Source organism: Lagopus leucura, unplaced genomic scaffold, assembly GCF_019238085.1.
Source record: "Lagopus leucura isolate 7727_CA_CO unplaced genomic scaffold, USGS_WTPT01 Super-Scaffold_100037, whole genome shotgun sequence".
NCBI lineage: Eukaryota > Metazoa > Chordata > Aves > Galliformes > Phasianidae > Lagopus > Lagopus leucura.
In genome coordinates this window covers 1,118,012-1,131,751 of record NW_024962286.1, presented here as the reverse complement: position 1 = coordinate 1,131,751, position 13,740 = coordinate 1,118,012, and the positions used below count along the sequence as shown (strand labels likewise).

Sequence of the window (13,740 nt, the reverse complement as noted above, 5' to 3'; positions counted from 1 at the left end):
GCTATTTACTTAGAAGCTGAAATTTCATCTTTTGTGATGATAGAAGGACATTGGAATCATTAAAAGGCATGAGAGAGGAGAAGCCATAGCTGCAGCTCTTTTGGAAACAGCATGCCGTGTGAGATCAACAGTGAGCAACAAGTGAAGCCCAGGACCCTGTGGCACCTGCAATGACACTGCTGTAGAGTCAGTGGAAGGGCTGCTGTGGAAGCCACCGGGAGCTTGGGGCGTGCTGTGAGTCAGTACCAAGAGAAAACACCTGAAACAGCCTTGTGTGTGCATGGGAAGTAATGTTCATCTCCTTCCCAAAGACACAAAGCTACAATGGTAGCAAATGCAACTACTTAAATAACTGCGTAAATCAGGACTTACAACTCATCCTGGATGTTGTCAGTCAGTTTGAACAGCTGTTCTTGTCCTTCTGCTTCACTTTCTGAGTAGCGAGGCAAGAGCCCTTGGGGTCCTCTGCAGCAGCGAGGCTTTCTTACTCTCTCTGCTTGTGTCCTGCATGCAGAATAGATGCAGAAAAATGACTTTGTGCAACAGCAGGGCTTTTAATTCCACTTAAGCCTATCAGCACACAGAGTTGTCTTTGTTTTGAAATAGGAGGTGCGACTGAGCCTCTGGAGAATACAGGGTCTTCACAAATACGGCGTATGGATCTGAGACACAGCATCTATTCACGAGGCTTTACATTTCAAATCTCAGGTACACACAAGGGGCAGCGTCCTGAATTAATATGAAGAAACAGGCTGAGTGTACCATCCACAAGGTTTTTGATCTGTTGTTATTAGTAGAGTTCAGTTGATTTGACCATTTCTTCTCACTTCTCTACAGAAAATAGGCGCACACGGACCGAGGTGGAGCTGCCACTAACAGACAGTTGCCAGTAGTTTGAAAACAGAAGGGTTACAGAAATAGGGGCATGCAGTGAAGTTAAAACAAGAGAAAAAAACAGAACCTTTTCAGCAAGGTTTAGCATACTTTACCTTTTCCTGAGCATTTATTAAAAATGACAATAATAAAAAGACATATATGGCCTGAGATACCAGAGGTTGATACAGGCCATAGTGCTAAAGAAACACAGGGTAGGTTCCTCCCTTAGCAGTATTTTGTTAAAAAATAATATTCTGAATTCCTTCATGCTTTTGGAACGCCCTACCCATGAAGATTTGTGTTACAGGCAGCACAGCCCTGTTTTATTCCCTGTCCCTTCCCAATAGCATTGCTCTGGGATTGCTGCATGGCTTTTGTACCTCCCAGGCTGCTGCTGTTGGTGTTTCAAGCCAAATGCACCATTTTCACTCTACTTCCCATCTTGATACTTTGTAAAGACTCCGTACAGTGAACTGCTTCTATGCTTTCTGATCAAAAGATAGCAGAAGAAAATCCCATGTAACGATGGCTTTTCTTCCTAAGCTGCTTGGCAATAGCACACAAGAGCACTTGCCTTCTAAGCTTTGCCTTCTGCAGATGTTTTCTCTGGAGCCCTGTTTCTTTGTTACCTTTCACCTTCAGCAATCCTGTCCCAGGCTTAAAACACATGCACGCTTCTACAATGTGTTTTCCTTCCAGTCTTTGACACCCTTGCCTTTTAATCGTGGCAGGCAACTTTTTTTGCCCTTCTTGGCTGCAGTAAATACTGTTGGAAGAGAATCTTTTACATATCTTTGCTGCCCTCCTGTTGGGTGACTGACCTCTCTCCCCGTGTTTTGACTATCGTTGCTCTGTTTGATATCAGCCATGTATTTTGCAAACAAGGTAGAGAAGTCAAAGGTAGCGGCTCCCACCACAGCAGACTAAAACATCAGCCAGCTTATGGTTCTAATGCACTGTGACTACCTGCTAAGTTCCAATTTCGTTAATGAGATTATTACATCCCCGACCTGCACAGCACTTTCCAGTGGCTCAGGAGCACTGATCCTCCTGAGGAATTCAGGGAGGACAAAAAGATGCAGACTTCAGTGACTGCTCTTCAGCTGAACTACGGCTGTGCTAAGATGGGAAGAATGAAATGAAAAGTGGGAATTCTCCAAATTAAGGAACACAAAACAAAGCAGAGGTTTATGGAACCATAACAAATGTGATTGTTAATAATACCAGTCAAATGTTATCCAATTTTAGTTGTACCTCTGCACCCAGATGTTCTTGCTGCTTTACTGCTTGGGATTTGGTAAGACATTTGTTAATTACAGAGAAATAACAGTATGAAAATTCAGTTTGCTGCGGAGGTTCTTTGTTTCCCTCATTTGCAAAACTGTAATGTCTTAAAACTGTATTCTTCCCTTAGTAGCATTTATCTGAACCAAAGTAACCTAAGCACGAGGTAAACACGACTGCCACAAGCTATCCCAGTTACAATGATTCCGCTGAGTAACAGCTGTACACAGTTGTTAGAACCACAGCATTAATTACTGCAACTTTAGAGCAGTTCACCTCTCCTGCCCCTTCCATTTTCCTGCTAGAACCAGGATTTATCTATAGCAGGCACAGCTGCATAGCAGTATCATTCTATTTTGGAATCCACATAGGAAGTGAACATATTGACCACCTTCTCTACCATATTCTTACAACCAGCAAGCAAAATGTGTATTTCTGTTTATGAAATGCAAAACCAAATAAGCTAAAAAGTTTGAGCCACTGTAATATTCACATATTGCTACTTGTACTGCTTCCTCACTTTCCAAAGCAGCACAATAGCAGTGCTTTTCTTACCCAAGAAGCCCTGGGGCTGTTCAACCCCTCCAGAGCGCTTGTACTTGCTGTTAACTCAGTGTGAAGGGTACATCTGTGAAGCAGCGTGCTCTTTTTAACACACTGTGGGCCAATCATCAATGTTTCACTCTGACACTTTTCCTATTATGAGCAACAACGCTGCGTAACGGTATCTGTATTAACCAACTTTCAGATAAACATTCAACCATGCTATTTTTTTCCATGCTATTATTTCCAGTGATGAGGCACTGGAACAGGCTGCCCAAGGAGGCTGTGGATGCCCCATCCCTGCAGGCATTCAAGGCCAGGCTGGATGTGGCTCTGGGCAGCCTGGGCTGCTGGTTGGTGACCTGCACACAGCAGGGGGTTGGAACCAGATGAGCACTGTGCTCCTTTGCAACTCAGGCCATTCTATGATTCTATGATTCTAAGTATTGAAAGTACAGCACTTACTGCCTCCATGCCAAAAGTTCATCCTGGTGGTACGAAGGCGGCTGCTTTTCAATGAAGTTTCACTAGAGCTAGCCTAAATTGCATTGATTGAGTCCATCAGCCCCTTGGCAAACTGCTCTGTTTGGTCTGGACAGCCAACAACATTCCACACAACCCTTTCTTTTTTATTTTTTCTTTTTTATTTAATTTTAATCTAAAAATTTGTTCAACCATCTCAAGTTACGTTCTGTAAATAATAAGCAATACTGATGAAATGCAAAAAGTGAAGACTTGTAAAGCAGAATGAACGGTGGTGTGCCCACATCTGTGTTACATTAAACATGCACTCAACAGATTTGCTGATTCTTTTTTAATAAGCACACAAAAGGCAATACAAGACAGAAATGCCCTCATGTCTACTAGTCACAGCAGGGAGGAGCGCTGCTGAATGGAGACACAAAGAGATTGGAAATGGTGTCAGAAGGTTGAGGCACACATTACAGCTCTTCACTGTTCATACAAAGCTGAACAGTGGAGAATCTCATTTCAGCTGGCCGTACACCCTCTAAAAACAGCCAGTGGTGTTAATTGGCTTTTGCTTAACAGTTCATAGAATTCATGTGATTCAGTCCACCAGCTTTCAACCAGAATTTCTGTACTCAAACGGATCACAGTGCAGGGATGTACAGAAGGTATTTACTTTTACTGCTGAGAGAACTGTTTACCAACTCAGACTGCAAAAACTTCTGCAAGAGACAAAGCACGTTTTAGTGAACTATGTTTTATCTTTGATCCTGTACCACAGGTTGTAATACACTATCAGATGTGATTCTCAGTGGGGTATACATGCAGTGTTTTTGAGAGTCACTGTTACACGTTTGAGAGTCTCTGAGCCTAAACATTTCCTAGCAGATTGCTGCCTAATAACTCAGATCAGAAGGGAACAAACTTCAGCAACAGGTAACACGTAGTCCGTTAAAACAAAACACTGCACAAATGATACAGGTAAAAATGCACCAGACTGTACTTGTCACAGAGCCATAGAACGGCCTGGGTTGCAAAGGAGCACAGCGCTCATCCAGCTCCAGCCCCCTGCTGTGTGCAGGTCACCAACCAGCAGCCCAGGCTGCCCAGAGCCACATCCAGCCTGGCCTTTAATGCCTGCAGGGCTGGGGCATCCACAGCCTTCTTGGGCAACCTGTTCCAGTGCCTCACCACCTCTGGGGGAAAAACTTCCTCCTAACATCCAACCTAAACCTCCCCTGTCTCCCTTTAAAACCATCCCCCTTGTCCCATCACCATGCACTCCCACAAACAGCCGTTCCCCCTCCTGTTTATACGCACCCTTTAAGTACTGGAAGGCCTCAATCAGATCTCCCCAAAGCCTTCTCTTCTCCAAGCTAAACATGCCCTGTTCCCTCAACCTTTCTTAATAGAAGAGGTTATTGTTACTGAAGTAGTTGTTATTACCCATGACCAACACAGCAATCAGTGTAACTTCACTTAGTATGTTTATCTGAATTTCACACCTCCTGTTCTGCTCAAGGAGCAGCACTGGCAACTATTCACCTATTTGAGAAGCTCAACTTGAGCTTATAACCTGCACGCAGGTTTTGATCTGTAATCAAAAGAGCACGAGGACACCCAAAGCCCAGCACAAGCAACAGCTGTAAGTGCAAGCAGACATAATTCTGGCATTCCGAAAGCAATGCTGAATGGAAGAGGCTCTTCACAGAAGCTTCAGCTGCTGGACTGACTGACACCCAAACCCTCCACTAAATCCTGGCTGGCAACCAGCAGTGCAGAGATCAGCCATGGCAGCTCTGAGAGGTGTCTGTATGCACAGCCCTCTCCCACACTTCCCATTAACAGTCCCAGTAATAGACCCCAGTTCTTGCTGCCAAAACCTTCCAGCTTTTTCATCAATACGTGGCGTTCATAAAGGTGCTGCAGTCTAACAGCCTTGTCCTTCTAACCTGTTTGGAGCAATAAACTCACTGGTTCTGGTGTAGCTCAAATCCTGTCACTGTTTCCATTGTATAAACCTGTGGGTTTTTTTTTTCCAAGTTTGCATAAAATCTATCACTGGAAGCCTCCTCAGGGCTGTAACTTCACAATACTGACCTTCAGCCTGGGAACAATTTCCTCCCACTGCAATAATTATAAAGCAACCTTAGTTCAAACAAAGGAAAACTGGCAGGCAGTATGAGCCTATGGAACAACTCAATTGCTGCTGGTATTTTGGAGAAATTATACTAAACCTGTTACTTACGTGGCTCTGGAAAAAGTCTGCTTCATAAATACAGTGCGTGCTTTGTCTGTGGGGGTCTGAGTGCATTTCAGACATGGAGGAGAGACTTCATCCAGTAAATTAAAAGAAGAATAGTCTTACATCTTGTATTGTAAAATACGCACCAGCTAAAATACCCGCCTCAGTTGGAGTTCAGACTGAATTCCACCTGCAGCCTTCAGCCATGTGTATTTCCACAGAAAGCAGGACAAAGACAGTGCTTAACCATCTCTGAAGTCCACAACAGGAGAACACAGTGTGAGCACACTCAGAAGCGCCACAGTCAGTTGAAAAATAACCTCAAAGTTCAGCAACACAGCAGAACTACAGACACCGCAGTCGTACCGCGGGATAAGAAATGAAAATAAACGTACGCCGCTGCTGGGAAGGCCTGCATTTCCTATCGCAGTTCTGCAAAGTACTAAAAATCCACCATTGCCACAATTCCTCAGTGATGTCCTTAACTGTACTTTGTTTCAAATGCTGAACCCCTGTGATAAGCTGGAACATCTTCCACCTTTACCACTGTGTGTTCTCTGCGTCTGAGAACGCGAACGTTACGTGACTTGGGCTCAGTTTCACACAACCTTACGACCATCACGATTTCATGGCAGAAGGTAAAGCTGCACCTCCTGACTGAAGAATTATTGCCCACTTGCTGGGCCTTGGAGCTGCAGCTCCCAGCGGGCAGATGGTTTCTTGGAAAAGGACTTTGCCACCTGAAGCCAGCGAGCTGTGATGGAATTCATTCACCAATTCAGACAGATGTTTTTAAGGTGTGTTACAAACGCGCACACAGTGCAGTCTGGATATTGGATTTGGCATTATAGTATCTCAGTTAGATGCAAGAATGTGTAAAATCTTGAGCCAGACAGCTCCCTGCTGACTGCATATCTGAGGAAGCTTATATGCACCGTTTATTCCAGCAAATGCATGGAATATATTGTACTCGTTAAACGTGTTCCCAGAATGCTCGTTTCAGGCAGAAACACACAAATAAACGGTGCCTCGGGTTAAAACCTCCCACTTAAAGTCAAATCCCTGCTCTCTGGATGGATCTACGAGCTCAGATACAGAGGACCTTTATCTGACTCAGGATACTCTCAGACAGAACAGCATGCTGAAGAAGGAACTGCTTATCATGCAGGCGGTTCCTGCCAGCCTCTTTGAGATGGAGCTGTTTTCTCCCCTCCCCCTTTCCTTTGTGTACAAGATCAAACCAAAATTGAGTACTATTCACTGGGGTTATGATTGTATACAATCTCTAATGATTCCCACTTCAAAAGGAAGCGAGAAGTTAAAGCGTAAGGATCACTTCCTTGTAAACAGCAGAGCAGCAGATGTACTCATGAAACAGCACATCCTTAAGACATCCCTATCAGAAATGCAAGGTCTGTGTGAGCTGCATGTGTTTATATACTGAAAAACTGCAGTACTCAGCACATCATTCACTATTCAACCTTTGGTACTTCCTTACCTAATAGTGCAGCAAGCTTCTTCAAGCACTTTGGTATCATCGAGATTAAGAGATGAAAAAAAATATGTAAATAAACACTGCCTTCTCAGTTTCCAGTTTATCCCAGGCTCTTGCTGAACTGATCACAGAGTCATGTTACTGGCCTTGAAGTTTCTTGTCTCACAGACGTGTTGAAAACTGCTCCCATTCACCCTCTGATTCCATGTGTAAAAGACAAGGTTCTTCACAGCGCTTTCTTTCCAGCATCCATCTGAACAAGAAGAGCTGAATTTGGCCTTGAAGAGCTCAGGACCACACTGTCACTCTGCCCTGCGACACAGCGCAAAGTCTTGAAACTTCTAAGCCTGGTCTGCTGACATTACGTCCATGTTTACAGTGGTGCCATCACAAACCATCCATGCTGGCCAAGCAACGCCCACTGACAGTAATTGCAGAAGTGGTCATTTCGCTTGGAGTGCAAAATGCAAACCGCTGCCTGCTACCCAGCGTTAACTATCAGCTGTGCATGAAGGACTATGTGAAATGGGCCGTGCTCACCCTCTGCACCTTCTCTCCACACTCCACGTGGTGCCCTTTGCAGCCCACCAGCACAACAGTCACTGAATGACAACTCCTCGGGACGTCTGTTTGGCTCTTTAGCACTAACAGTTGCAAAAGCAATTTAAATCAACTGGCTGCACTTCCAGAACTGCTAAAGAGCGCTCCACATGTTAACAGCAACATTAGGTGAAAAAATTATCTATAAAAATACCAGCCACATGCTAAATGAGGTGACATCAAGGCAATAAATAGCTCCATCTGTATGAAAGATTCCGTATAGCAACCAGAAGACATCTCAACAAAAGTAACCAACTATGGATAAAGCAGTGGAAAAAGAAAAAGGGGGGGTTGGATTGGTTTTTTCTGAAGGATCAGTTTTACATATTTTTCTCAGATCACTTTATAAATCTGCTGCACATTAGAAATCAGACACACATGTATTTCTTCCAAGTAAAGAAAGTTGAAGGTTTACATTTTTAATAGCAATGGGACTATTTCTGAATGGCAGCAGTATATATTACATGCAGTGTGAGAGGGTTAAACAGGACAGCCTCAACTCTTTATAAACTTTTGCCCTCTGGATATGTACTCATTGGCTGCTGTACAAGACTTGAGCTGTATTACACGCCTTAACGATATGGTTCAACTGTCGGTCAGGCTCGGGGCCTGGCAATAGGCCAGACCGCAATCAATGGGACACAAACCTCCCCCTTTCAGATCATCACGAAGGCTCATATTATCTCCTTTTTGTCGTGCTGGTTAAATTTATGGAGCAGAACCCCGAAGCTGCATTCCTTGGCTTGGGCCGGCCCACGCAGGCCTCCCTTTGTTTGGTACTGTAAGCGAGGCGTGCTTTGGAGGATTGCAGGGTTGTTAGTTCAGGCACTGACTGTTTGCTCATGACTGAAATGAAAAGAGTTCAGTGGAAGGGCAAAAGGACAGCACAAGTGTAAAACCCTATCCCAGCAGGCCCTGGGCCCCTATATACGGACTCCGGACTAGGACTGAACATAAACCCTCACCATTAATGACAAAGGAAAGAAAAGCCTGTCTAGCAACAGGTAAACAGGCTAACAGCATGTCAGCACATACCTTGGGCACAAGGTCGTTTGCTTTCAGGTAAGCCTGTAATTACTACGTAACTACAAACCCAAACTAATCTGGCTCAAAGTGCTGCTTGCAAACAGTTCTGCAGCAGTGCTGCAGCTTTAGCTGGAAAACAAAGCTTGTCAGGCAGACAGCACCGGTCCATCAGCAGGTTGTCACATCTCTGTCATATTTATGGAGACACCTCGGAGATGATGCTGTGGTACTGGGAGGAATTAGCAGGAAGTGACTCTTCTAACACACCAAACTACTGGAAATACAGAGGGAAAGAAGATTTCCCCTTTGTGCCTTACAGACGTTTCCTCCATCTCTATGCCTGGTCTCAGAGCAGAAGCAGGCCCCGTGGTGTGCTCACATGCTCTCTACTCAAAGCTTTATTACTGCAGTAATTAAAGGACACTTGTCCCTGTTCACTGCAGGGGAGCTGGACTAGATGGCATTCAGAGGTCCTTCAATTCTAAGGATTCTGTGATTCTATGATACAGGACAAAAAGAGGAAGGACATAATCATTATCATCTTCATTATCATCTCTGAAATGATAGCAAGGCAAACTCAGGAGTGAAAGTGAATGGAAAGAACTTGAAAGATGGCATTCCAAATACAGGCAGCAGGAGCAAAAATGTCCACGGGAAGCCACAGGGACTCCTACTGATGATGGGTAAGATAAGATGCACACGTACTGAAAACATCTGTGCTTTGCTTCCTCAGTACCAGGCCAGTAAAACCTATTCCCAGACAGCTGCCCCAGCCCTGCTGTACCAGACTTCGCCCCTCTGGCACAACAGCCAGGTATTCCAGGACATGAGCTCATACAGCCACTGCACTGGCGAGCAGCTCTTGCCATTTGTGCTCCAGTAAATAAACAAACGCTGTATTCCTATTGCATTAACACCAGTTTCATCTTTTCTACTATTTTTATGAACTGAAAATACTCGTAACATGGCCAAAAGACATTATAAAAACCCACAGAACGTGCATTAAATGTTTTCAGTTCTGGGGATCAAGTCCGACTGGTTGAATGCAGTCTGGTGATTTGGCCTGATGCATTCCAACAGACACGTCTGTTTTGAATAAAGCTTTTGTTCATTTCTGGTTCTTATATGCTTTTAACATCTCACCTAATTCTAAGTAAGTAGACCTGCGAGTGAAAATTCCGAGTCCTTTCTTGCCTGGTCTTTGAAGACTTTTTAGCTCATTTGGCTGATAATAACACATTAATATGATGTTTTGTTTTTTTCAAAGCCTGCTCAATTCCACTTGAGGTTTTCTTTTGCACACAATTTGCATCTCTGCACACCAATGAAGTGTGAAGCTCTGTGCAGTTGTTTTAAACCAAGAACTATTACAGAAATCCAGTGTAACAGCAGCTCCTCTTAGCAGAGGGCTTCCTGAATAAGGAAGGATCTATAAACTACGCAAACGCCAGAAGACAGGAAATACACAGAACAATACAGTGTTCCATTTACTTTTCTCCTTCTTGTCTCCAAAAGCTGCTGAAATAATTTGGCAGAACACACAGGCTGCAGAAATACAAGGGTTTCTAAGGAAAGCATTTTTTCTCCCTGTCTAGATGTGTTCCTTTCAGTAAATAAATTTGTATCTAATTAGTCAAAAATCCTAAGGAAATGAAATTAACAGCTAAATGCTGTCAAGTACACACATGGTATATGAATATATATGAATTTCATTTTGTGAAGTGAATCCAGCCCTCTTAACTGCCACTTGCAGTGTAATTCATGGAGTAAATGTGTGCTAAATCCAGCAAGGGATTTCTCAGCTCTTTCCAGAAGAAGGTCTGTGAAATTGCTTGACTTTCTGATGGGCTGCACCAGCTCCACAACAGCACCTGGGGTGTCACCTCACCTGCTGAGTGTATTTATCTGCTGTATTTATTTTGTCTGCTCGTCTAAGGAGAAGCAGCTTCCCCAGGTCTTCACAGAAGTGCTGCATCTGAAAGTGAGCAAGTCTGCTCTCATGCAACAATGCTTCTTCCTCACAAGCTTTTACCTTTTCAATGAAAAACCAGTTATTGCACTCAATGAAATTCAGCTAAATCTGATTCCTGTTGCAATCCTGGTTCCAGGAACAGGTTTTTGTCGCATGCAGAAGCTCTGTGTTTCACTCCAGTGGTGGAAGCACACCTGCCCCTAGATGTAACGTACCGAGGTGCCAGCAGGAGCTTTGGTTTTGCGGAGACCATCACAATAAGACCTCAGTATTCACTTTTTGAAGCTGTTCGTTGATAATAATGAATAGACATCTAAAGAAAAACATAATCTCACGTGTTCTGCTCTGTTAACTGCCCTGCGCCATTCACTTCCATGTCTTCTGTTTTCCTTCATCTGCCCTCCCCTCACAACATTCCATTCCAGTGCTCCTTGCCCCCTCTGTCCCTTACCCAACAGCCTGCAGGCAGCCAGGGGCACCTTTCTGTCCTCAGACGTCCAGCTGAACATTGATGCTTTGTGGAAAATATTTGTGTAAAAAAATAAGACAACTGTTTTTAGAACATGAATAGGGGTGAACCCAGTGACCACTCCATTTTTTAAAGCAGTCTTTCAGTCAGTTGTAAGAGCAGGGACTCCCTCTGTCATGGCAGAGCAAAAGGTTTTAAACAGAAGAAAGTTGCACAAGTCTTAATTAAAGCTTAGCGATCCCTGCTGGAATGCAATGGAAAGCATCTAGAATTCTGCAAATATGGAGACTGCACAAAAATCAGAAGTGAAATGCAACTGGGAGCTCTAAAGAACTGCCTCAGCAACTCCAATCCTCTGGTTTGAAGAATCACGTTTAAAAAACAGGTAAGATGTTTGCTTTCAAGTTTAATGACCTCAACTGAGACCAAGTTACTGCTCCAAGCCTAGCTTGCATGCTCCATCATGTGTAATATATGCAAAACGTCAGATCTGCAGTGGAACAACACCTAATGCAAGCCAGTAATTGGTTGTTTAGCTTTTTCCTCTTAAAAACACTCATATGCAGCAGATGTGAAAGTAAGGACACCTGTCCAATACTAATAAAGCATTATGTGGCAGCCGTACATCCAAACACTCTGGTTTCATGCTCCCACTCCTCCAGAATAGTTAAATTGGGTCAAGTTCAAGAAGGGACAGAGACAGCCAACTGATTTCAGAAATATTCCAAATACATTTCACACGCTGACCAGTAACGTCTCGCAGCAACCTCATGGAAATACTCAGCAATAGAGACATTTGCAGTAATGCATAGAGGCATTCTGCTTTGGTTTGACAGCTGGTACCAATTTATGTCCATTCATCCCACTGAAAATGAAAGCGAGAGAAACATGTTGATGCACAGTTTGGATCCTCTGAACCATCTCAGCTTCTTCTGGGTGCTACACAGCAAAGAGTGCCTTCCACAACCCAACCATGCGTTGTTCTGGAAGCCGAGTGACATCTTACACAGACAGCTCTACAGTTACAGACCCCACAACAAAGTAACATGAAGCAACCTGAATGTTGTAAAGGTTCACTCTGCTTTTACTAAATCGTGCAGATAAAAAAAACATCAGGGAAAAAAACACCTGTGTGAATCAGAGCTATTTTCTTCGACCTTCACAGCAAATTCTGCTCTCCTGTTAAAAACAGAGGCTGTGCTCCCAAGTAATTGCTTTTCAGAGCAGTGACACCAATGTGTTTCTCACGCATACAAAAATTCCTGGGTCTCTCTCTACTGTCCTTTCTGGAATCTGACCAAAAAATGATTTCTCTCTCTGTAAATTACACCATTTTAATACTCAACAAGTAAGCTTTGTTCCCTAAACGCTGACTTCCTAAGAATTAGCATGTAGATTTAAGAGGGTGGTGAAATATGGGACAGCAGTGCAATACCATCCCCATTGCTCATGGCTGGAGGTACCCCAGAAACAAGAGTCATCTCTTGTGTGCCCTGAACACACCTTTGTTCCTTAGAGCTTTAAGAGGAACCAGACAGGTGAACATACTCTCAAGCCTGTAGGATTCACCTTCAGGCAAATACAATTCTTCCTAATCCAAGTCATTCATTTGGAAAGCAGTTCCAAGTAAAGGCAAGAAAGAAGTAATTCTTCAGAAAGATGCAGAAGAGAAAACCACGTCATAACCACTGGCCAGAAGGGTCCTGCAAGGTCTTGGAATAGGCAAAAGGAATGGAGGGTGGTTTGGTACTCATCCTTAAGGGTAGCCTAATTTGAAGATGAAATTATTTTAAGTGATTAGACTCTATGAAAGAAACAAAAATGTTTGAGAAGTGCATTTTCAGAAAAAAATGAAGTTTGGAAATAAGTCTCCATACCGAAGAGGCACAAAGGCTGCGCTCTGAGGAACCGTTTTACACCACCAGAAAATCTACGTTCACTTACACAACAAACAAGGGCAGACATCTGAAGAACTGAAGAGGAGCTCCTGCAGAACTACTGGACATTACCAGTGATAACTGAAAACCTCACAGAAGAATACTGAGCAGGTGAGACTGGTAACAGAAAACTGTTGATTAAAACAGCAAGCGTCTACCAATGCAGAGCTTCAACGTCGGGGATTCAGTAAAAGCAGCCCATAAAATTCTATTTACAGAGGACAAGCTACAAGATGTTTAAAACTCCAGTGAGGACAGTGAAACACTGAAGAACCCAAAGAGGTCAGAAATATGGCAGGAAATGAAATGGGACTCAACCTACAAAACTGCAGCCCGGTTCATCTAGGGAAAAATAACCCAGAACACAAATATTAAATGACAAGGAGATACTTGCAATGCAGTGAAACAAAACAAAAAAAACTCTTGGGGGAAAACAGCACGCAGAAAACTGGACATCAATTTGCAATGTGATATGGCAGCCCAAGCAGCCAACATGGTTTTGGATGACTTGCAGAGCACAGCTCATCGCAGAACAGAGACACAGCCATCCCTCTGCACGCAGCGTGGGTGGGAACGTACAGACTGTGGGATTACAAAGTAGCTCAGCAACAGCAATGGAGGAACCTGGACAGGCAGAGGATAAAAGCTTGAAGCTATTAAAAGAAGTACCACAGTGACTAACGATGGAAGAGGGCAGAGCTAACATGGCAGAAAAGCAATTGGCTACAGGGATTTAACATGGTGCCATGGGAGAAGAAGGGACAAACTTGCTAACAAAAGAAGAAATAACCCAACAAAGCAATTCGTTTCAGAGTACAGTTCATA

At 43.6% G+C, this 13,740-nt stretch overlaps 1 protein-coding gene across 5 annotated transcripts in view; it reads right to left on the bottom strand.

Moving 5' to 3' along the window:
• The window catches only part of VPS13D (vacuolar protein sorting 13 homolog D), an 88,058-nt gene that overhangs the window by 5,926 nt on the left and 68,392 nt on the right, over nucleotides 1-13,740 (bottom strand). For all 5 annotated transcript variants that reach the window (XM_042883340.1, XM_042883345.1, XM_042883341.1 and 2 more), the window contains one exon: nucleotides 373-504. In XM_042883340.1, coding sequence (XP_042739274.1) covers nucleotides 373-504 — 132 coding nt within the window. The remainder of the gene's footprint in view (nucleotides 1-372; nucleotides 505-13,740) is intronic.